This window comes from Aulonocara stuartgranti (genome assembly GCF_965226115.1).
Source record: "Aulonocara stuartgranti genome assembly, chromosome: 22".
NCBI classification, from domain to species: Eukaryota; Metazoa; Chordata; class Actinopteri; order Cichliformes; family Cichlidae; genus Aulonocara; species Aulonocara stuartgranti.
In genome coordinates, this window is record NC_138957.1 from 13957619 (window position 1) to 13982083 (window position 24465).

Sequence of the window (24465 nt, forward strand, 5' to 3'; positions counted from 1 at the left end):
TTTACACAAAGTTTGGGGGTAAACTACTTGGATCAAGTGCCTATAGCACCTCATTAATTATAAGCCTCGGTCTATTGTCACTCTAAATATACATTTATTAACTTGTTTGTGTTTGCTCTTTTCACTGCAAATAATCAAATTGTCAAATATCTCAAACACAACAGGGTAGCAAGCTGAATCTATTTTTTAGTACCTTTATGTTTTTCCAGTTATCAACTGCGGCGATCCCGGAGTGCCAGCTAACGGGGTGAGATTTGGGAGTGATTTCACCTACAACCACACGGTCACGTTCCAGTGCTCCCCTGGTTTCACCATGGATGCCGATCGGGCCTCCTCTCTCATCTGCACCAAGACCCGCACCTGGAATGGCACCAAACCTCTCTGTAAAGGTAGAGTTGTATACGTTGACCTGATTGTATTTTTGGGTTACAGAATGATTAGCCTTTTTTTTTGCCTCTATCAGTTTTTGCATTAAAACACTGAAACCGACAGAAAACATAAAAGTCCTCTAATGCACCCTTGTTTCCTTGCAGCAATTGTATGTGGTCCACCACCCACCATCCCTAATGGACAGGTTGTTGGGACAGACTTCACCTGGGGCTCCAGCATAAGCTACTCCTGCAACCAAGGTTACCAGCTGTCCCTACCCACTGTGTTAACATGCCAAGGCAACGGCAACTGGAGTGGAGAGAAACCACAGTGCTTCCGTAAGTGGCATGTCATGATTTGTCTCTGACATTGTTTTACCCACGTATAGTGTAGTGTGTGTCCTCAGAAGAATATCGATTTAAAATGAAAAACGTGCAGTCGGTCACATCATCTCTCTGCTTCCATCTTTACAGCTGTTTTTTGTGGAGACCCGGGAATGCCAACACAGGGGAGAAGGGAGGACAGCGGTTTCACCTATCTCTCCTCCGTCTCCTTCTTCTGCGACCCGCCACTCGTCCTGGTCGGCTCATCGCGGAGATACTGCCAGTATGATGGCACCTGGAGTGGCACGCAGCCGTCTTGCATAGGTAAGCATGATTGTTTATGATTTGAGCCTATTGGGTATGTCCATAATCCTAAAACAGCACAGAAATCAGTGCCTCTATATAACAATATAAAAATAAGCTTGAACCTGACAGAAGCTTCTCTTTGGCTGGTCTGATTACTGCTTTCGGCTCACTTTTTAGTTCCGGTTGCTATTTTCCGCCAAGAAGTAAAACGGGAAACAGGCAAAACCATTAGACCTAGCTAAATAGCTGCTTAACTCCACGAGTCAGAATTAACTTGTGGAGTTATTTAAAGCCAGTACAAGAATTTATTGAATCATTTTCCAAGCAAGTATGGACTCAGTTAATTGCTGTAGTTCTGACAGGGTCAGGGTCCTTATTGATAGAATTTACAACATTTCTTATTGAATTTGATTTATTTCACTAATTGATGCAAACTCTATCCTTGCGATGGTGTGCAGTGCTAAAGCCATGAGGGGGTTGTTGTTAAAGGCATTCAGAAAGTCAGGAACAGATTAAAGATTAAATAAATAAAATAAATGTTTCCAGCCCTGGAGGTTGTTGTGGTGTTTGGATACTTTAAAATATGCACACATGCAAACCTTTGACCCTGCTGCTAGTAAACAGGAATTTCTTAAGGCCGCAGTCAATTTCTGGACTTTGTTTAACCAGATGTGTCATGTTGGAAAGATTAAACTAAGATTTAGTGAGATTCGGTCTATAAAAAATATGAATGTCATTTTACTTACTGTGTGTTACTGTATGGCTGCTGCTTTATTCTGCCTCTCGCAAAACCTTGGTTCACAGCAGAGTCTTCCTTTTTGTGGCTTTGTTCACCGTACAGAAAACAAGATGACTTCACAAAAAACTGTTTAAAATCTCTTTGAAACCTCGTACAAAAGTTCCGTTCATTCCTTGTCTTTATCTCTTTATTCTTTAAACTATAACTATACTATAGCTTATCTTATTTCCATAAGCTAAAATAAAGTTGTTTGAGAATGTTTATGTTCTTGTGAACAGAAAAGTAAAATGACAGACACATTGAAAAACAGTTGATTAACATTAAGTAATGGGCTTCATTCCTTCAGTAATATTCTCCATTAAGTAACTATAAAGTGCTACTGTTATTATTCATTTCAGCTGACATAAACTCACAAAGCCACCTAAATACAATAAAATGTTTCCTCTGCAAGCTGTACTACTACCTCCATCAGTAATAACGGCACTATGTGATGCATAAGAATCTGAAACTTTTGCACAGTACTGTATGTTTAGAGGACCTTCTGTATTGCGGGAATAGTTAGTATAGTTATCAAAGCATTTTTGTGTGTGTGTGTGTGTGTGTGTGTGGGGGGGCGTATTTCAGATCCCAGTCACACTACCTGTGGAGATTCTGGCACGCCTCTCTTTGGAAATCAGAACAACAGCCAGGGCTACCAGGTGAGAATATGTGGTCACTCCAGAAATTGATTTCCATATATTAAAAATGTGATGAAACCCCCAAAATGTGTTTTTTCTTTTACCTTAATGCCGTTCATATTGTACACTTCCCTACTTTAATACTTATTTTGCAGGAGCAAACAGGAAGCATGACTTAATGGCTACTGCAATATTGATGTTACAGCACCGCTCAGCCCACATCTGTCTTTCTTCTGATACCATATTGAGAATGTTTTCTTTGTCTGTACTCATTTGTTATTTTCTGTACAGAGTTGAGTGACAAGGGCCCAGATGGCTTAGGGAAATGATGAAATAAATAAGCAATACAATAAATGGCAGCTGAATCCCCTACAGCTGCTTTATTTTTGTTGTTCTGGTTTTGGGTGTACTCCGAGCGACACGCTGTAATGCGCTGTTAATGTGATTAGTAACCCGACAACGGCAAGTGTAATAGCAAAGTTGCAGCTCTACTTCAGTAAAAACTGAGGTGTTATTTGGATTTTTATTCTTTTTTTTTTTTAATGCATTTTCATTTACAGATCAGCAGTACGGTGTTCTTCAGCTGCAGAAAGGGCTACTTACTGCAGGGCTCGATTTCTCGCACCTGCCTACCAAACCTCACTTGGAGTGGCTTTCAACCTGAGTGCATTGGTAAGAACACAATCTAATAACAAGCTGAGGCCAATATCTCCCACATACTTCTGTCTTAACCCCTTGTCACGTTTTCTCTTCTGCTGTATAAACTTTTCCTTTATTTCTTGACTATCTCTCATCTGATTCCTGATCTCGCTCATCTTTTCATCCTTTTCTTGTCCCCTTTCTTTACTATTTTCTTTTCTTTTTTGGTCTCTTTAATCCTCCTCCCTCTCTCTGCAGCCCACCATTGCAGCCAGCCAGAGCTGCCAGCCCAGTCTGATGTGAGAGCCATTGAACTGCCATCCCTGGGCTACACACTGATCTATACATGTCAGCCCGGCTTCTACTTGGCTGGAGGATCAGAGCACAGGACGTGCAGGTCCGACGGTAGCTGGTCAGGGAAACCGCCTCTGTGTGCAGGTATAAACATTGTTACATTCGAGCCATGAGGGAACGCGAAGACGTGCTCGACACTCAAAAAGCTCATGCACCTGCTTTGCTGTTTTTTCTGATGCTAAATTTCACTCACATGGCTAAACAATGTAATCGCTGTAAGACTAAAAATGTGTGCACATGGCCATCCACTTTCAACATTTACATAGCTACGTGTATTAGACACTTAAAACACCCTGTATTTGTCATGCACAACTCCATAATGTGTATTTATAAGGATTATTGAGGCAGATAAAGAATTTGGGAAAACCGCAGATTCAGCTAATCCTGATGAATTGCTTTGTTAACGCTCGCTTATTCTCAGACACATGCCAGGGTAGGGTGGCCCATCCATCACGCAATTAGACTGCATGGAATTACCTACAGAAGCACGCACAAACGCGTAAGCTTCGTATCATTAGCAAGGGTGCAAAACTTGATTAGGCCAATGCTTCCCATTGATTAGGTTAGCAGAAGTAGCTCTTATAAATGGTGAAGTAGTGTTAAAAAGGTCTAGCAGACAAATAGACTGCCATTAAGATACCCTCATTGACTTAAATACATATGGAGGGGCCAAAAAAAGAGTAATCGACATACGATTATGTAGTGTAGAGAAATGCTAATAGCTGAAAGAGAAAGCTGCACTAGAGTTGGGGATATCCACGTGATAGATTCCATGTCGGGGCTTCTGCTGAAATATATAGGCTGATGGGTGTTTTTAAGGCCATGCCATTAAGTGTGAAGGCAAAAAAGAGAGAGCCTTAGCACATACAGGATATTAACAGCGCCTGTGGGTGAAGTGATGGAAGGGCAGCTCAAAAGACTGGCAGCTAATAAAGTACAAGGCAGTGGGAGTGTGTGTGTGATGTGCATGTTTCCTTGTGTCTGTATGCGTTTATCCGAGGTGATTTTTTTTGTCCTCATAAACTACCATCAGTATACCTGTCTTTGTTTGCGGTTGCGAGTAAAGCCCTCTCCGCTCTGTTTACCTGCGTGGGTGTATGTTTACTACTGTGATGTATTCCCGCGGCCCCCTGTGAGCAGTAAGGCATTATTAAAGCACTTCCGCTGAAGCTGTGAAACCGTGTCTCTCACGCCGCAGGGATACTTGAGCTGCTTTTTGACACATGACTCAAGTCCTATCACAGGCAGCCCTCAGCCACCACAGGGGTTATTAGGCGTAGACAGTAGTGATGGGTCGTTCGCGAACGAAATGGCTCTTAGATCCGGCTCTTTGACGTGAACGACGCGAGCCGGCTCCTTATCGCGAGCCGTCACGTGGGTTTTTTTTTTTTTTTTTTCTTTCTCTCAGCCTCTCTCTCGCACTTTTTTTCCGCTTCACTCTGCACGCGAGCCTTGTGCTTTATGCTGGGCAGAGGGGGGAGGGGCGGTAGTTACACTCAGTAGCACAGGAACAGAGCCAGAGAGAGAGAAAGAGAGGCAGGGACAACAACATTAGAAAGGTATAGTAATCATCTACAACTATTTTCGGTTGCAGATGATAAAGGATTGAGAAAGTTTATTCATGCAGGTCCATATGACAGAGAATATGCATCTTCTTTTAGTTTTCATATTATAATTTATATTTAATTGTGTTGTGGTTTGCAGTGTTTTGTGTTCTTTTCACTTTAAATTTGTGAAAGGAAAAAGCTGAAAATTTAAATAGTTAAAACTTGAAATGTGAATAGTTGATTTTTGTATTATATGATTTATTTATTACATTTTATGTGGAGTGAATAAATAAAAGTATATTTACGGTGGCCCCTAGAGACAAAGCACATACAAACTTCAAATCACGTACGAACTCTGAAGCATGTACAAACTCCAAAACACGTAAAAACACGTACAAACTCCAAAACACGTAAAAACTCCAAAAACACGTAAAAACACGTACAAACTCCGAAGCACGTAAAAACTCAGAAGCATATAAAAACTCAGAAGCACATAAAAACTCAAAACACGTACAAAAGACAACAGAAGTGCTCCAGGATGCTGGGCACAGTGTTGAGCCTTTGTTATCTTGTGGCTACACAAGCCAGCAAGTACCAACGACTGGATTTGGTGTGTGGTAATAACAGGTAAATGAACTTTTTTTTTAATTATTTGAATATATATATGAGTGCCTGTGTATAAATATACAAACAATACACACATGCTTTCAATTGTGTAATTTAAGTGATCTAGTAGCTCTGCTTTGGAAGTTCAGTTCATGCTAGAAATGTGTTTTGGAGTTTGTACGTGTTTTGTCTCTAGGGGCCACCGCATATATTTATATATAAACATATATAAATAAAACCACTTGTTTTTACGTTAGTAATTCCTTTTGTGCATAATTTTATATTATTGTTAATAATAAATTAATTAAAGCAACAAAACAACCTGAAGAGCCGGTTCGGAGCCGAAAGAGCCGGCTCTTTTTAGTGAGCCGAACCGAAAGAGCCGGATCTCTAAAAAGAGCCGGAAATCCCATCACTAGTAGACAGGAAGTGCTGATGGTGACATCCTTCTACTGCAATTACCTTCGAGCTGTTGTGGTGAAAGTAGAAATGAGATCTTCTTTTGTCACTTCTTGAGGCCCACACTGTACCTGTTTACAGGATACTCAGGTTTATTGTTTTCTTCTGTTAATATTGTGTGTTGTGCTCTCTTTAGCTGATATTCGCCCAAGTGGTAGGGGCCCGGTGGTGCCAGTGCAGGAGCCGTCCTCCAAGCACCCAGGTAAGAAAGGCACTCCTGGGATGTAAGATTACCATACTTAAACTCCTAAATGTGCTCAAATAAAGTCTATAACAAAAAAAAATGTCGTGTGAAACCTTGTTATCTACAATACGTACCTGACTTCAGTGATTAGTTCTACCTTTAAGCTGATTTCGTAGTCTGACGTTTTCTGCTGAATTGTGCAGGAACTGCGAATCGTGTCCTGAACTGTCATGGGAAATCTGTCTGTACATTCCAAACATTTGTTTATTGAACCTTCTGATGAATTCTTTAAAAGACAGAATTTAAATATCAATTTGCAATATTTTTGCTACATCCAGGATTTTTGTGCAAATTATTGTTTAGTACTCAGAGAGCGCAAATCTCCCTGAAGTTCGATGTATAGCTCTCTCAATATGATATATTACCTGATATGGTTTCTTGAATTTTTTTTTCAAGCTTTGACCTTGGGTGCTAACAGCAAAGGTCAAGTTAAAACGCCAGCCTAGGTACTCATGTTCACCAAGGCCTAGCAAATTGTTGTGTAGTCCATCCATTACAAATTGTGGGTAATATAGCTATTTAACAGATTTTCACATGTGGTGTAAACTTAACCTTGACTTGATTTTCACCAAAATTAAATCAGCTTGAGTTCTTATTGGTATCTACCGTCACACATTCAAAAATAACATGAAAACTGTGGACTCAAGGCTGCTGACAAACAGAGAGACAGTCAAACACAGAAACGGAAGCAATTACAATACTTCCTCGCTATGGGGGCACAAAAAACATACGAGGGTTTAGGGTTAAAAAAATCAAACCGAAGATCTAGAGGTCTCAAAAACTCATGTATCAAATATCAAAGACTTGTAATCACGAGGTTAATTTTGCAGAAACCCCCTCTGCAAAATAAAACACCTTATTTTTACTATTCATTCTTCCTTTGTCTTTCAGTTCCTGTTGGTGTGTTTGCTAAGAACTCCCTCTGGAGGGGATCCTACGAGTACCTCGGGAAGAAGCAACCAGCTATGTTGAGCATCACTGCCTTTGAACCCTTTAGCAACCGGGTTAATGGGACACTCATCGACCACAGTGGAGTAGAACTTAAACTGGCAGGTGAGTACAACAGTAACTCAAGATCTTCAAAAGATAAACATCACTCATAAAAACAGTCTGTGTGGGTCAATTCTTCTAAATTGCTTTTCATATCAGAGATCCGACTGAGTTTGCTTTTATCCAAATTTCAAGTGAGTTCAAGAAGCAAGAAATCAGTGTGGTCTCTGCTTGAATTGGATTATTGCTGCTGTAACAGAGCAGCAGACATTTTATATTATTCTCAGTGGTATAATCACTGCACAGCTGCAATCATCAAATTTCATCAGTAGCAGCCTGGACACTTCACTCCTGTAGCTGCTAGTATTTATATATAGTATTCACATATTTTCAATAGACAAACTGAGCAACAAACTATAAATTTCCCTTTTTTAACTAGCTTTCAAAATGTTTAAGATTGTTTTTATGAATTTTATCTTTTAATAGATCCATCATTTAAATGGGAAGTCTGATGAGATTTTTCCTCTGCCTAGGCAAAGCTTTCGCATTTCCAGAACTCGGTTTTGTCCCTAAACGATTAAAAACCCATCAGTAAGACCTGCTGTAGCACCGGCTGACAGATATCTTTATTATAGAGGTGTTATATTGAGTTGACTTCACATACACTGTAGGTTTTTATGGGGTTTATTGACAGTGACAAAAAAAGTTGGTTATTGTCGGCCATAATCTTTCATTACAAATTGCCTCGCTTGGAAGGGGAATAAAAGTGAAATGGGAACGCTGTTTAATAAAACTTAAGCAACTGTGTGTTACTATACGAGTTATTGTATGAATCACAGCAGCGAGCAGCAACGATTGGGCTCTCGCACCTTCACAGTTTCTTTTTTTTGTGTTTTGTTTAATGGCACGTCTATCGCTGCATGTCATGTGTAGAACACACAATATAAATACAGAGAAAATTAAAGATTCATTAAAGCCAGTAGACTGCGCTTCGTGCCTCCAGGCTGGGAACCGTCTCAAAATTTAATAATGTATTTTTACCTGCAGTAATTCTTGGCAAAACAGTGCCATAGCCAGTCAGTTTATCAAAAGTGCAAAAGTTTCACTAAGGTCTTAAGACAAAATATGTTAATTTTAAATGGCTCTCAAGGAAGAAAAGTACAAGGTCTGATTTTTTTTTTTTTTTAAAAAGGAGATTGGACTGTTGCTGCTCCAGGATTTTCTTTTGCACGCCTTTGATGTTTCACGCGGCCTGCTTGCGGCCTGCCACATGCTGGTGATACTTCTGACGTGCACGTGTCTATTGTGCCTCCTCAAAAATGCATTTTAGTGAGAGGGGAACATGAAAGTAGAATACTGAAACATTTTCAAGAGGGCGCCACCTTGCACCCGTTTCCTAAAAGCCTAAATTTAGATTCATTTATTAGACAGTGTTGGTGACTTGCCATTATCCATAAGAGTTCCATTTTCCCACGGGGGATTCACAAGATAACGACAGGTGGACAGAAACAGAAGAAAGAGTCGACATGAACTCAACAAGAGGCCGGCTCAGAGCAAATGTCATGTCTTTTTATCAAACGAGTGTCTGTTTTTCCGAAATAACTGCAACCCCTTTTCTACAGGTACATATAAGAGAGAGGATGCTCAGCTGGTGCTGCAGGTTCATCAGATCAGAGGCCCTGTGGAGATCTTTGTCAACAAGTTCAAAATGGACAACTGGTCCCTAGATGGACGTGTAAGTGCAAGGGTCTGGTCCAGAACAACACCTCTTGTTGTACTTGAAAAGATTTTACACAACATACACACACGCATCTACATTGTGAACTATGTCGAGCACACTAACCTTGTCACTCTAGGGAGATGGAGGGCCCACCAAGAGTTTTCTCTTTAATTAAAATGTCAGTTAAATCATTGCCTGGTAATCAGGACTCCACAGACCCACACCACCCCCTTTCACTCTTCTCTCCCATATTATCCTCCGACCTCAGGCACCACTAATACACTCTCTCCCAATTAATTAAAAAAAAGCAGGTCACAGTAAATGTGGTTATGTGGTGCTGTGTTTATTCAAACATGCGTATGTGTCATACGATGCACATCACATGAGTGTGCCCCGGTGCGAATCCTCTGTGTAATCCTCTTGGGTAACAAGCTCACATGTGTGCAGCGGGGCTGAGTGTGCGTATGTTTGTTCTCTGGATCAGAAAAAAAAAAGAAAAAAACCCGTCACATTAAATGTCAGCCACGCGAGTGCCTCTCAGCTCTTTTTGACGTGATATTTCATTTTCTGCGTGCACCAGCTGCTGACACTTTGGTGATACGCTCCTTTGTGAAGCTGGGATGTGACACATTAAGCGTCTGTCTTCCAATCCTTTCTCTCCCCAGGTGTCCTACATCTCTTCTTCCAACTCCTACGTGTACCAGGGAGTTGTCACCGGAAAAGGCTTTGGCCAATTTGGTCTCCAGAGAGTGGGTGAGTGAGTGGTCCACTTGGTCACAGAAACCTGTGACCGAGTGATCTCCTGGGAAGATTTTGTTTTTCTTTGGATTTCTATTCGAAAAAAAATGTCACTTGAGATGTATGTAATGTCTCTAAGCTCTTACAGCATACACTGTGGTGGGTTTCACTTATCTGTACAGTGTAAATACTCTTTAGGATCATGTGTCTGTGAAGCTAGCAAGAGGCAAACACAAATGACATCCGTATACACAAACCATACACTCACATTCATAAACAGCTAAACAGAATGTTTCCTTTGACAGTTATTTGTTGACACCTGTAGTCTTTGCCAAGTAGCCTCATATCTGGCAGTTTTCATGTAGCAAATATTATCTGTTCATTGCTGTGCGTCATTCTGTAGTTCCTTCAGCAACTTCAGCTTTGCTGCCAGAGATGTAGAAGTGCTTTTCAAAGAGTTACAGCTGTCCACATACAAGGTGTGATCAGAAGGTTTTGGAAACAAGCCCATAAGATTAAAACATTGAATCAATTAAAACTGATTTAAAGTTAGTATCTGTCCTGAGTGCAGTCTGGATAGCCCCAAGAAAATCATACTGAGCAGGAGATCTGACATTTCCCATCTACCTCCTTTTGCACTGTGAACAAGATTTTTCCACAGAATTAAAATTTTACTTTTAACCTGACCTGGCCTTCATGTGGATGATCATCCCTGGTGATGGGGGTCCATCTCAGCAGTTTTTTGCCAAAGGGTCCACAGTTTGTTTCTAAGCTCAAAGGCAAACCGTCAGTTGAAGAGTGACTAGGAGCATGCTGTTCGATTATTTTTCTTTTAGACATGGGGTTATGCTCTGTAAATCTGTCCCCCAGGGTGAGACTGTTATTGTAGAGTTCTACTGAAACGCCCTGAGGCGTCTAGGGGGAGAGCGCTGAGTGGAAACAGCATCAAGTGTGTGCCAACCTGCCATCTCCAGCCAGCGCAGAGCACTTTGAAAACGCAGGAGGTTTTTGGCTACACGTACACAATCTTTGATCACCATCTGCCCCACAAGCCATATTTGCCTCCTGCAACATTGTCCACTCCTTGAAAATGAAACTGAAGGGTCCCTGTTTTGACAGACTGCCGCGCCTCACATAAGCACAAGTGCAAATGGACGGAACAAAACTTCCACTGACAGATCGAAACGTAGCAGTTGCGGTAAAAACAGCCGTGAAAGATATGAACAGAGCTTTAGATCTTCTCATGCACCCAAGAGCTGTTTAATCAAGCTGTAGATGAACTGTGCATTAGTATTTTTTAAGGCACATTTTTCACCACGCCTTGTATCCTGTCTCAAATTTGTGATGTATTATGCAACTCATACATGCCTTATGTGTTAAAGGTACAGTGTGTAAAATTTCACCACTAGCTGTCAGCAGATTTCTTACTCAAGTGCAGAATCCTTGCTACAGGGGCCACTTATTAATCCCTAAGGAAATTGGGGATTAAGATCAAGGATTAGGGAAAAACAACTCTGGCCGCCCTTCATCTGTAGAGAGTATATAGTCGGTCAGTCTGCTGTTTACCTGTCAATATGTGCCCAAATCTATTTACCCTGGAGGAAGCTGTAAAACTGTGAAAGGAGTCCGATACAAGTCGATGAGTCAGTCAAGCTCACTTCTGGCGAGTCCTTACTGAACTTTATTGTCAGTAAGGACTGCTGTTAGCTGACAGTAGTGAAAACTTCTTTGAAGTAGATCTAACATTGTTTAAGTCAATGCAGATAACCTCTCATACGATGTTAAAATGTAATCAAATGGTTTATCAGAGGGAAAGACGGATTTTTAGGACACTCAAGACTGAAACATTAGCTGGAATAATGCTAGCTTATAACAAGCTGTTGTTGTTATTTAGCCGTCTCGTTATCAGCTGTGTGGAGACAGGAGGGTCCCATGTATAATTTGCTAACAAAGATTAATTGCAACAACATCGGGTATAAAAAAGCATGTTTGCACATGTTTTCATCTGTTAGCACCCTGACTTTAGTTTACCAGATGAGGCATGACGTGAGGAAGAAATGAGGGACGAGAGAGAGAGCAGTGTTGGAGGAGGAGAAAGATATAATGAGACAGAGATGATGAAAATATACATTAACAAATTGGACAATGGGCTTGCTCATAGGGGGTCATATAATTGTTGGGTTTTTCGCTGTATCTATTAATGTGCGATCTACTGTACAATATAAAGCACCTTGAGGCGACTGCTGTTGTGATTTGGCGCTATATAAATAAAATTGAATTGAATTGACAAGACCCGATTAAGCAATTTAATTCAGTTCAATTTTATTTATACAGCGCCAAATTACAACAACAGTCGCCTCAAGGCAATTTATATTGTAAGGGGTAGACCCTACAATAATACATACAGAGAAAAACCCAACAATCATTTGATCCCCTATGAGCAAGCACTTTAGCGACAGTGGGAAGCAAAAACTCCCTTTTAACAGGAAGAAACCTCCAGCAGAACCAGGCTCAGGGAGGGGCGGGGCCATCTGCCGTGACTGGTTGGGGTGAGAGAAGGAAGACGGGATGGCAATGTCCTTCTTGTCCACTGTTTTCAAGATGTTTGGGCAACATCAAAACATCAAAAGCACTTGCTCCTATGGATTTTGAAAGTATTATATCTAACTTTAGGAGAATGCATCAGTGTGTTGGAAGCCATTATGGCTCACTAATCAGTGTATATATTTATAAGTACAATATTATTTTTTCTGTTGAACAATATCCCTAAAATTACATACTGTACCTTTAAACCTGAAGTAACATTGCTTTTGTGTCAGATCCACCTGACATACAATGCTTCAATGCACCAATACATGGCTTTCTTTTATGTCAGAAATTAATGATGCATGTGTCATAAAAAAGAGAGTATATTTAAGGCCCTTTTTTAACTGTATTGCTGTACATTTATTCTTTAATTTTACATCATTCTTCATATTAGTTCTGGTTTAAGAACTAATCCACAAAAAAATGGGAAAAGTTGGGGACGTGAATTTAAAGTTCCTATAACAGAAACCGTACATTGGGCTTAGTGTGATTTCTGAGTGGGTACCTTAAATTGCTTAGTAATCTGATAATAACTTAAATGAAAGATTACTTTTGTCCTAAGCTTCCATCAGCAGTCAGGGACGCTTGATTAAGCATTGTTAATTTCTCACGTACCCGTGATAGGTTTTGCCTCGCTCCGAGTCTCTTTAGCTCACGGTATTCATTAAAGGTCGCTGCGCTATACAGAGAAACGAGTAGAGGAAGAATGAATTGTGACATTGTTATGTTTAAAATAGATCCGCTGTCCTCCAGATTTTTTTTTTTTTAATCTGCTCACATGATGTCATATCTCGTATTCACATAAACAGTTAAATCGCAAATGCTGCTGCTGCTTTGGCTGCTTTCGTATTTGCAGAGACATATTTCAGAGGAATTTAGCAGCTTTTGAAAAGCAAAGCCCACGCTGGAGACGCTTCCATATTGGCTGCTAGACAAACTAAAGAAGCCAAAGTGTAGGTACAAAGATGGATCAGATACAAGCAGGAATTTGGAATTGAGCGCGAAGTTACGCCGAGGGTAACATAGATTAAGTGTGTGTGTGTGTACACGGTGAAAGTGGATGTGAAAATCTGCTGTAGTGACAAAGGTGTTTGAACAGCGGGTGCGGTCCACAGATACACACATGCACATCCTGCTACAACAAACTGATTGAGCAAACAGCTCTTAATTAATACCGAGGGTTAGGGCTTATACCAGGGTATTCATGTGTACGCAGGTTTAAGCGTTTATTTTAAAAAAATTTAAAAAGCAGATGCGTGTGTGGGAGGTGGGCTAGACATCTTTGAAATAATCCAACTTAATTTGTCGACATTTTGCGTTTTGTTTTTAACTCGGTGGTGTAACCGCCAGTGCGGTCTGCCTGTGTTTGTGCATCTGTTTGTGTGCGGTGGGGGGTTGATTGGCAAACACCGCACAACCCGCTAATTTAATTCCTTCCTGTTTGTCTCTCGTCCTTTATTGGAGCGTTTTTGGCATTCCGTGGCAAACAGGTGGGCTGTCACTCCTCCGCTGTTGCTGTTACAGACACACACCTCCATAAATTAGAGAATGAATCTGAAATGAGTTAATAGCTGTCGGGCTTTGATGTCAGTAATTAAGAGTCATTGTTGGGATAATGAAATTTGACATTCCCAGGGGGCGAAATGAAGCTAAAGTAAAGCAATAAACCAAGAAGAAGAAAAAAAGCCAGTTTATGCTGCTCGGGCTATTATTTATAAATGGAGTCTTCCTGGTAGCCTTCTTCAGTCATCACAAATTCTTTTATGACATTGTTATCCTATTTATTTCCACTTATGGACTGAGGAGGATAATATCACTTTTGTTTATTGGAACTTTTTTTTATGGGACTTAATTGTAGTCATACGCTGAAGTAATGCTCATGTAATGTCTCAACTTCTTGTCTGTCTCTCTTCCAGAGAGTATAGATCCCAGCAGAGACCAACAAGGCTACAACTTTGCCTCCAACAGCAGTTCAGTGGCAGCAGCCATCCTAGTGCCTTTTATAGCCATGATCATTGCAGGCTTCGCTCTGTACCTCTACAAACACAGGTAAGGCTCGCTACAACTCCAAGCTGATCTTTATTATTTCCCTATTCAAGGAGGAGTGTCCTTGAATAAGACCAGAAAAATGACAAACAACATTTTCTGATAGCTTATTTTATTTGTTGACAGTGCTGAAGAAATGCTTAGTGCGATTACATTTCAGGAAATGAAGCATCCAAGTGGCCGCATCCTATTCAAGTCATTCTCCCTATGTTTATAAAAGCAATATCATTGCATCAGTGATTAGGTTACCCATATTCTGCACGGATTCCTTTTCTTTTTTACTTTGTGAGCCTGCAAGAATATTGAGGCGCACATGCTTTATTGTTCAAAATACACAATACACTGCAGACACAGGGAACAGCAGAGGCATGAAGCAGACCGATATGACACAAGACAAGTGACAAGGGAGAGAAAACAACACATGCATATAAGAGAAGCTGACAGGGAATATGTTTACTTGAAGTTCTTTCCAAGTTGGTGAAGTTTGCTCTTGCTTGAGTATATGCATCCTCCTCCAAAATACATTAACTTCAACTTCACTTTTTTTAATCCACTAAAGGCATATGTTACCCTCAATATGAGAAAATCTGTGATAACAGGAAACCTTCCCTGCAGAGAAAATTTGCTTCGTAACCATGACACAGCAGATTGTGGATGCTCACAACATTAGGAACATCTGGTGCTAGGAGTGGATAAAGATTATTGTTCATCCACCCCCACCCACACCTCCTTTTGTTTTGTTTTTTTAGAAGAAGACCCAAAGTTCCCTTCAATGGTTACGTGGGCCATGAGAACACTAACGGGCGAGCCACGTTCGAGAACCCCATGTATGACCGCAACATCCAACCCACTGACATCATGGCCAATGAGACAGAGTTCACAGTCAGCACAGTGTGCACAGCTGTATAGCAACCGCTTCCTCTGAAGGTGAGTACCACACCACCGTTGGGTCACCCTGGCTGCACGATATAAAAATAACTTGGAACTTCAGGCATCCATGATTTCATATTTTTCTCTGAGCGTAGATAACGTGAGTCTGAGATAATCGCACATCTGAGGCGCCACAACTGTTGAAGCAAGACACAGTTTCTCCGAATGTAGTTTCAGACTCAACCTTTTACCTTCGTCCCATAAAGACTTTTCTATGAATAGAAAAAAAACAGGGATTGGTTTTCCTCCTGCAGTCTTCCCTTTGATCCGCACACCATCATATTAATTGTATAAAAAAAATAAAGTGTAGTTTGTTTATAAAAATAGAATGGTTATTTGGAATCATGGGAAAATGACATTAATGCATATATTTTCTCTGCTCTCTGTCATCTTTATCGTCTCCATTGTTTGTTTCTTTATCCTTTTCTTTTCAACCCACTTCTCTTGTTTCCTGGATTTGAATATATCTCTTTTCCCTCACCCTTCCCCACCATTTTCTACACACTCATCCTCTGTTACATCACCGATTCAGTCCGGGGACGAGAGGTGCACCACGTCCTCGCCTGCGTGCCAGCTGAGGACATCTATAGCTCCTTGAGCAGAGGGCAAGACAAAGATTATTTTATTTGCTGAAATACCTTCAAGAAACATCTCCAGCGGAAAAGGCGCTTACCTGCTGGCGATAAGAAAACAAACAGAAAGAAACCACGTGAAGACAACCATCTGAACACACGACAACAACAACGCGCTTTTCGTAACTTTACGTGGTTTCTTGATCATTCTCCATATTTCGAGGAAAAGCTTCCACCTTAAACTGCAGCCAGCGGGGAGTACGACTGGGAGCAAAGCTGTGATGACTTTTCTCACCGCCTAAACCCAAAGGGAATTTTACCTGTAAACTTTTAAGTCGAGAAATATACCTGTAGCTTACGGAGGCCTCTGTGCAAGCGAACTGTAAGACGGGCAGCGGCGTATTGGCTTGTGTGTGAATCTGAGGGAGACGGTCTGGACTGTTTCGATTCATCTTTCTCGTTTTTTTGTTTTTTGTTTCTCATTAGCTATTTTTATTGTGTTCGCTCTTATATGCTGCTCACCTTATTCTTTGAGTCGCTGGATGCCAGTTTTCTTCCCAGCTGTCCGCTCCTGAGGTTCTCGAAAAGTATCATCGGGGACCCCTCAGTTTCTGGCAGAGGATGAATTAAAAATTCAGTGAGTTTTTGAAGGCCTTGCTGGAGACACACACACACAGACACACTCGACTTCATCTTTTTTTTTGTAGCAGGAATAAAATTCTGCTTGGCGAGGCAGCTGTGTCCAGTGTAGGGGTTCAAAGGTAGCTTGGGCTGCTGAAATTAAAAAAAAAAAAAGCACTTAGTGAGGTTGTAGTGAGAGTTGTACATGCGAGTGTGAGTGCGTATGTTCATGTGCACATCTTGTAGCTGCCCTCATCTGTTCTCACCCTAAAAATCCAACCAAACACGCAATGCTGTCTTATTTTATTTTTTTGTTGCTTTAAGAAGTGAAAGTATTGAGTTTACGAGTTTAGGATTACGCCAACTCAGAGGCTCCGAAAACCAGTAAATTAAACGTCGACAATCTATAAATCCAGTCTCCATCATTTTTCTTTCTTTTCTTTTTGGTTGGTAGCGATCGATCAGATAGATCAAAGGGACCGAAGAGAGACAAATTCACTTCTCAAGCTAACACACTTGAATCAAAGGTTAAGCAAGGGGAAGTACTCTTGACATTTGCTCCAAAAACAGGCTTTTTTTTAACCATGCCGCCACCTCTGCTCTGAGGCCCTTGAGGAGAAGGGACCATGTCGCAACAAACCACAATGTAGCACAGCAAATCTGTATTTAGATTACACTCTCTGCTTTTTTTCTTTTCTTTTTTAAAGTTTCTTTTAATCCCGGATCCAGCTTTGCTCGTTTCACTGGATTAAAAGGTGACACAAGTTGCAGCAGTAGCTCCGCTAAACTTTGGCCTTAGGAAAACAAAGATCAAAGTGCGGTCATGTTCTCGCTCTCTGGAAATGTTCAAATGAAGGCGCTGGGGTTTGAAGAATGGATGAAGCGAGAGATGCGTTCCCTCTGGATTGCATTCAGGTCTTTTTCATGCAAGCTCACTTCTGACAGCTCGCTCCCCTTTGGAAAAAAAAAAGAAACAGAAAAAAATTGCGTCGCTTTGTTTTGTCTTCGCCCTTCATAAAAATGTTGCAGAAGGCTTCCTCAGAGCTGTGACAGCAGGGGAGTCGCTGGCCTACTGATTACTCCCCACGCATTAAATTGGAAATGATAAATATGATTTTGGGAGGGGGTTGAAAAAAGTGTTTATGTCTTTGCTGCTAACGCTTCCCCATATCTATGGCAACTGGGGAGTGATATGCAAAAAAAAAATTATGTTGAAAATGCAACACAGGAGGAAACTGTCATCTAATATAACAGCGGGGCTCTACCTTGGCCTCTACCTTGGCTGGTGAATGACACGTCTGATGAAAATACGAATGCTTTGTGACCCGTATTAAGTGTGTGTGTGTGTCTGTGTGTGTGTGAGAGAGAGAGAGGGAGGGGGGGGGGGGGATGTTTTCAAAAACACCCTGCTCCACTTCCTGCTCCCGTACCTGTAAATGCTAACCTGCAGCTGCTAGGTGAGGTGAATAGTGTGCGAATTTCACAGGAGCAAATTGGGCCATTACGTCTAATTTGCATTAATTTTAGCTTCATTATCAAACCCATAAGAAAATTCATTTTTACATTCCCAATATCAGGACACGCTCAGATCCTTTTCACTTCTTTAGTTCCTTTTTTGTGTGTGTGAGTGTGTTAAAATCAAAAAAGGAAATTCATCTTATGGATTTTTGTTGCTGCGTTATTCTTATTATTATACATTTCTTTTTTTTAATGAAGTCTTTAAATTTGCCCGTTGTACAGAATTTCCCTCAGAATTCCAGACCTTTTGAAACCAATCACCGTATTGTTTCTTCAATCAGTTTCGCTGTGGGTCGGTAATTGCTTTTACAATTTTATTACTTTTAAAGCTCGCGTTTATCTCGGCCGTACAGATAGAATATTGCCCCGTGCTTGCTCTGGTAGTGAATTGATGGGAGAGGAAACGATTGAATTACCCTGGATATTTCACAGGGAGAGGAGAAGTTGCTCGCGCATTATCTCAAAGGAGCTGCTACTCAGTTCCTATAGTTTTCTGTGGCTGTTGCACGTTGCATTTCATTTGTTTTTTTTGTGAAATTGCTCCAAATATGTCAGCAAAGTGGACGGCTTCATTATTAAATCGCAGCTTCTGTTGAGGGCACTTTCAAGCGGTCTTTTCCCCAACTTACACAAAACGATCAAACGAACACGTGTAAATAAGGACGGCGTGTTCACGAACCCCAGAGGAAGCAATTCCGTTTGCCTAGATTTAGACTATAAATCTGGATTAACATAATACAGAAGCAAGCGCTCACACAAATATGATTGTTTTTACTAACAAGGGCTCATTCCCCACAAATTCAAGGATTAAAAAAAAGGGCCAAACACAATTTTCTTTTTTTCTTTTTTTCATGTTCGTACCTCCAGGAAGCACTTTATGTTAATTATAGTGCCTTGTTACCCCCTTATATCATAAATATGCTTTAGACGCAGTGTTCTTATGTTAAGGAATTCCAGTATCTTTCCTAGGATTTTTTTTTCTTTGGGAAGGGGGGTTTCCTCTTGTTATGTCAGATATTAGAAATGTAAGTCTTTTAGGGTTTTCGGTAAAGCCCTTATCCCTGCCTGAGTAACCCACACACACTGAAGAGTCCGCAGGCTTTGTAGATCTGTTTTTAATCTTTGATCTCACTGAAAATCTGAGCTTGTTAGGTTCATGCCAGAGTCACCATCAGTTTGTTTTTTCCCCCCCCAAACGAGCCGTGTGCTCAGTCGTACTGTATTTTGGTGTGCAAGGATTAATGGCCAGGACTTTATGTTGTTGGCTTCGTGCTCGGCTGGGTGTTTGCCCTCTGTTTGCTTTGCGAGTTTAAAAATAAACCAAAGAAAGTTATCCAAATTCAGACGATTTAGAATTAGACATATAGTGATAAAAATTAAGATTTATTATTCTGTCACGTCTTGATGTTGCTTAATTTATTTCTGCTGTTGTTTTTTTATGTCAAGCAAACCATTTTATGGATACATTTCCCTTAATGGTCAGTACATCTATAGAAGTATTTAACCTATCTAGTGTTAGCCCAGAAAGTCCAGTCATATGAAAGTAAAGATCGCAGAGCTCTCAATGAAGCCGTGCTCTAAGAGTCAGAATTAAGTCTTTCTTAATAGCAGCAGGCTACTTCCTGGTTCTCTTTGCATATTTTAAGACACAAACGGCGCTCATCTTCAGTTCATTTTCGTTATCAGCCGGTCACAGCTCTGGGTTCTGTCCTGCTCTCCCATCTCTTCTATAATGAAACACACCACAGCTATGGTCTTTGAGTTTCCTTCAAAAGTTCACAGAGTTTTCCTCGCAGTCAGGGACCCGACCAACGGCTCTCCCTTTCTTCGCGCAGCACAGGACAGCACTGCACATGTATTGAAAGACCGAGCGATCCATCAGTTATGCCGTGTGACACGTTCTGCATCAGCTATCATTTATAATCTCCCGTCTCTCACTGCCACCACATATTGATGGCCAGACAACAAATCTCAACTTCCCCGCTGTGTTTTACAGGCCCATTCCATGCAATTTGCCTTCACTATTCAGCCCATTTCAGCTCTTCTAGTGGACTAAAGCGTGGGGAGAGAGGGAAGGGATGTATTTTGAAAAGCTTTGAAGCTTAAATGAGTTTTATTCTTTCAATGTGAAATGCGAGCAGCGTGGTAGTAGGATCATTCGTGATCAGATCACTGGATTTATTGCTCAAAAACTACTGAATGTATTTCATTTCACCGAGTGCACCAGAATTTATCTATCTATACTGTGTTGAATATCTGTAATCCCACAACTTTTTCTCTGTTTGTGTGCAGTAATGGATAAAAAAAAATAATAAAAAAACCTGTCAGTATGTGTTATCTTTGGACTAAAAACAGAATGTCCAATTTATCTAGAGTATAATATAGCAAAGTATTTACAAAGAGCTGCTTTTTTATTACCAGATATTTTTCTGTTAGTTTTTCCATGGCAACAAACTTATAAAGTCCCATATTTTCATTTTGTTTTCTTTCAACATGTTTTTTTCAAGCCAGTTCTGTAAATCTCTCAACTAGTCTCTATGTGAGACTGAAAAACCCGCAATGCCCAAGCAGGTTCGACATGGCCATTAAAGGCCTCAACGAGAAAAAAAAAAAAGACAAAACGGCGAAAGGCAAAGAGCCAGTGTCGGTGTCTCGCTGTACACCAAAAGGATTTACCGGTGACGACGTGGACAAACGTGAGCTTAAGCAGACTGTGCAACGACAGAGCAACTGCAGAGGAAATATCTCTGAGATAAGAGAATATGTTAACAAATAAAAAAAAAACCTTTTTTTGTACAGAGATATATTTTTATGAAAATACATTTGTAATATAAAAAGAAAAAATGGATTGACATATATGTAAATGTTTTTCTTTTTCATTATTGTAGTACAAATGCTAGTGGGGAGTATATGAAAAATCTATATATAAATATAAATATATATATATAAATATATATATAAATATAAATATATACAAAGAAAAATAGAAACAAGGCTTTTTTTGTATATGTAAAAAAGATTGTATATAAAAGTTTACATACATACTGTACATATGTAAGACCCACCATGGCTTGTCTGCAATATATAAAATGTATTTTATCTGTCTGTATATGATGCTTTGCATTGTGTCTAAGCTTATTCTACTTTCTTGAACTTGAAACTTATTTTGAAGGTTTTGGAATAAAACATAAAACCTACCACTTGGGTGAATTCTTGTGTTTATTGCCTCAAACCCATAATCATTAGTTAATGCATAGTATAATGTATGTATCGTGTATAGCCTTTCTAAGGGGGGAAGAGGCAAGGCCATATATCCAGTGTTCCTGGTGCGTGTTGCAATTGTGGGTCAGAATATCTGATTTGCTCTTTATGGTGTTTTTTTTTTTCATGTATGTTACTTTTTTTAATGGAGAGACACAGAATATCAACCAAAAACAAATCACATCACATTAAGTATGTGACACAGATTACAATCAGTTGTTCAAAACAGATACTCCTGGTCTTAACTCATTATGTGTACAAGCATGTCCAAAGATCTTTTTTTTTCCCTATTCCAACCTCTAACCACCAACGAGCTGTCAAAGGATATCAGGGACAAGATTGTAGATCTGGTGGAACAGCCTAAATCTACATGGGAGGAGCTTGTTAGTGATCTGAAACCACCATTGGCAACGCATGTCACTGTAATCTTACAGCGCCCATAAGGTCCCCCTGCTCAACAAGGCACATGTACAGTGGGGCAAAAAAGTATTTAGTCAGCCACCGATTGTGCAAGTTCCCCCACTTAAAATGATGACAGAGGTCAGTAATTTGCACCAGAGGTACACTTCAACTGTGAGAGACAGAATGTGAAAAAAAAATCCATGAATTCACATGGTAGGATTTGTAAAGAATTTATTCGTAAATCAGGGTGGAAAATAAGTATTTGGTCACCTCAAACAAGGAAAATCTCTGGCTCTCACAGACCTGTAACGTCTTCTGTAAGAAGCTTTTCTGTCCCCCACTCGTTACCTGTATGAATGGCACCTGTTTGAACTCATCATCTGTATAAAAGACACCTGTCCACAGCCTCAAACAGTCAGACTCCAAACTCCGCCATGGCCAAGACCAAAGAGCTTTCGAAGGACACCAGGAAAAGTATTGTAGACCTGCACCAGACTGGGAAGAGTGAATCTACAATAGGCAAGCAGCTTGGTGTGAAAAAATCAACTGTGGGAGCAATCATCAGAAAATGGAAGACATACAAGACCACTGATAATCTCCCTCGATCTGGGGCTCCACGCAAGATCTCATCCCGTGGGGTCAAAATGATCATGAGAACGGTGAGCAAAGATCCCAGAACCACACGGGGGGACCTGGTGAATGACCTGCAGAGAGCTGGGACCAAAGTAACAAAGGTCACCATCAGTAACACACTACAACGGCAGGGAATCAAATCCCGCAGTGCCAGACGTGTTCCGCTGCTGAAGCCAGTGCATGTCCAGGCCCAAGAAAGCGGAACCGGCTGTTCAAACCCCCCCAAGGCTGCCCGCTGGGATTGAAACGATGTTTTCAGTTTCAGTTTTCAGTTTTATTTGTCATATGCAAGTTAGCACAGGGTCAACATTGCAATGAAATGTGTTTGACGAGCAGCAGTCACTCAGCAGCATGGTACAGTAGAAGAAAATATAATAAAATATAATAAAATAAAGTAATAAAAAAAATAGAAAAATACTAAGGAGCAAAATATTAGAGAGACGTGGTAAAAGAGAAAAGATGGCTAAATATATATGTATCTATAAATATAAATATATGTACACTAGTGATTAAATAAGAAAATCTTGAAAAGAAATGTGATGGGAGGGCAGATGGGATATTGCACAGGAATGAGCAGCAGAAAATTACAGTATTGCACTTTTTAAATATAAATATCAATGACAATAAACTGGAGTGACCAGTGCAGATTAAACAGAGTACTTGTGAAGCTGCAGGTAGCTTCTGAGTGCTGTGTTGTGTGTGTTTAAGTGTTGTGGTTGAGGTGTCATATGGCTTGGTGGTAAAAACTGTTTTTGAGTCCGAGCAGACAGACTCCTGTAACGTCTGCCAGATGGTAACAAGGAGAAGAGCTGATGTGCTGGGTGGCTGTGGTCCTTGATGATGCTGTGTGCTTTACGGATTCATCGATGGAGATAAATGTCCTGAATGGCAGGAAGCCTCGTGCCAGTGATGTGCTCTGCTGCCTTCACAACCCTCTGTAGTGATTTACGGCAGCTTGCCGAGCAGCTTCCGTACCAAACTGTGATGCAGCTCGTCAGCAAGCTCTCAATTGCACACCTGTAAAAATTTGAGGTGATGTTGGCGTTCATGCCAAACTTCCTCAGCCTCCTCAGGAAATAAAGCCGCTGCCGAGCTTTCCTGATAGCAGTGTCTGTGTGAAGGGTCCAGGAGAAGTCCTCTGTGATGTTGACTCCAAGGAATTTGAAGCTGCTCACCCTTTCGACCTTGACACCGTTGATATGGATGGGCTGGTGTTCTCTGACTGGTCGTTTCCGGTAGTCCACTATCATCTCTCTAGTTTTGCTGATGTTGAGAGTCAGGTTATTTTCCAGACACCACTCGTACAGTGCCATCACCTCCTCTCTATAGGCCGTCTCATCATTGCCTGTGATGAGGCCTATGATGGTTGTGTCATCCGCAAACTTGATGACGATGTTGGACTCGTGTTTAGCAACACAGTTGGGACGAGCGAGGCGCGACTTCTCAGAAAAGGCTCACTGAGTGCAGCATGGTTAAGAGCTTGGAGGCGCCTACGGCAGCATACTCGGAATAAGACCTCTGAGCGTACATTGGATTACATCAAGGAAAAGTCCACTCAGAACAACACCTCTGAGCGGAAGTTGGATTACATCTTGGAACAGCTGACTGCGGTCGTGAGGTCTCAGAATCTGCTCTTTGAGCAAAAGAATGACAAGACCACGGAACTGAAGGTTAATAACATCATGGAGAAACTCGCGGCTATCCAACGGGAGATTGAGAGGCCAGTGTCGGAGTGTTAAAGAACAGCTTGAAATTCTCATGAGTTGCTGCAAAAGAAAAATTACCATCATAATCCGGCTACCCCTTCAGCGCCAGCTGTGGGCTCAAGGCTGGAGTCGAACAAAAACTCCCTGATAACGACTGTGTTGAGTCTGTTCCTTCCCATTCCAAGCATAGGCCACCTGGGTTGGCTGGTGACTGTTTACTTAGCCTGGCAGGGCGAAGGACACTGTCTCAGCTGAACTATGGACACACATACATATACTGATACTGATAAGCACTCACTGACGCATCACCCTCCCTACCTCGGATCCAACGCCACCTCCAACGCTTACCTCCCCTCTGATGTGGACATCGGGTCAGTTGGAGGCGCAGTCGAAGATTGCAGCGGTCCCAGATCAGATGTACACACTGGAACTCTTTCCCATGTTGCTTGTCTGTGTTTATTGTGCTATGGTGCGTTGAT

The 24465-nt window shown here is 41.0% G+C and overlaps 1 protein-coding gene across 1 annotated transcript in view; it reads left to right on the forward strand.

Annotated features, from left to right (window-relative positions):
* Positions 1–21162, forward strand: part of csmd2 (CUB and Sushi multiple domains 2) — a 275217-nt gene extending 254055 nt beyond the window's left edge. Inside the window, exons 60-72 of the mRNA XM_082521466.1 lie at positions 210–389; positions 534–707; positions 843–1016; positions 2362–2435; positions 2975–3086; positions 3312–3491; positions 6156–6221; positions 7155–7316; positions 8876–8988; positions 9639–9726; positions 14214–14346; positions 15093–15270; positions 15806–21162. Of these exons, the coding sequence (XP_082377592.1) occupies positions 210–389; positions 534–707; positions 843–1016; positions 2362–2435; positions 2975–3086; positions 3312–3491; positions 6156–6221; positions 7155–7316; positions 8876–8988; positions 9639–9726; positions 14214–14346; positions 15093–15252 (1616 nt within the window). The 3' untranslated portion in view covers positions 15253–15270; positions 15806–21162. The remainder of the gene's footprint in view (positions 1–209; positions 390–533; positions 708–842; positions 1017–2361; positions 2436–2974; positions 3087–3311; positions 3492–6155; positions 6222–7154; positions 7317–8875; positions 8989–9638; positions 9727–14213; positions 14347–15092; positions 15271–15805) is intronic.
* Positions 21163–24465: the final 3303 nt, after the last annotated feature.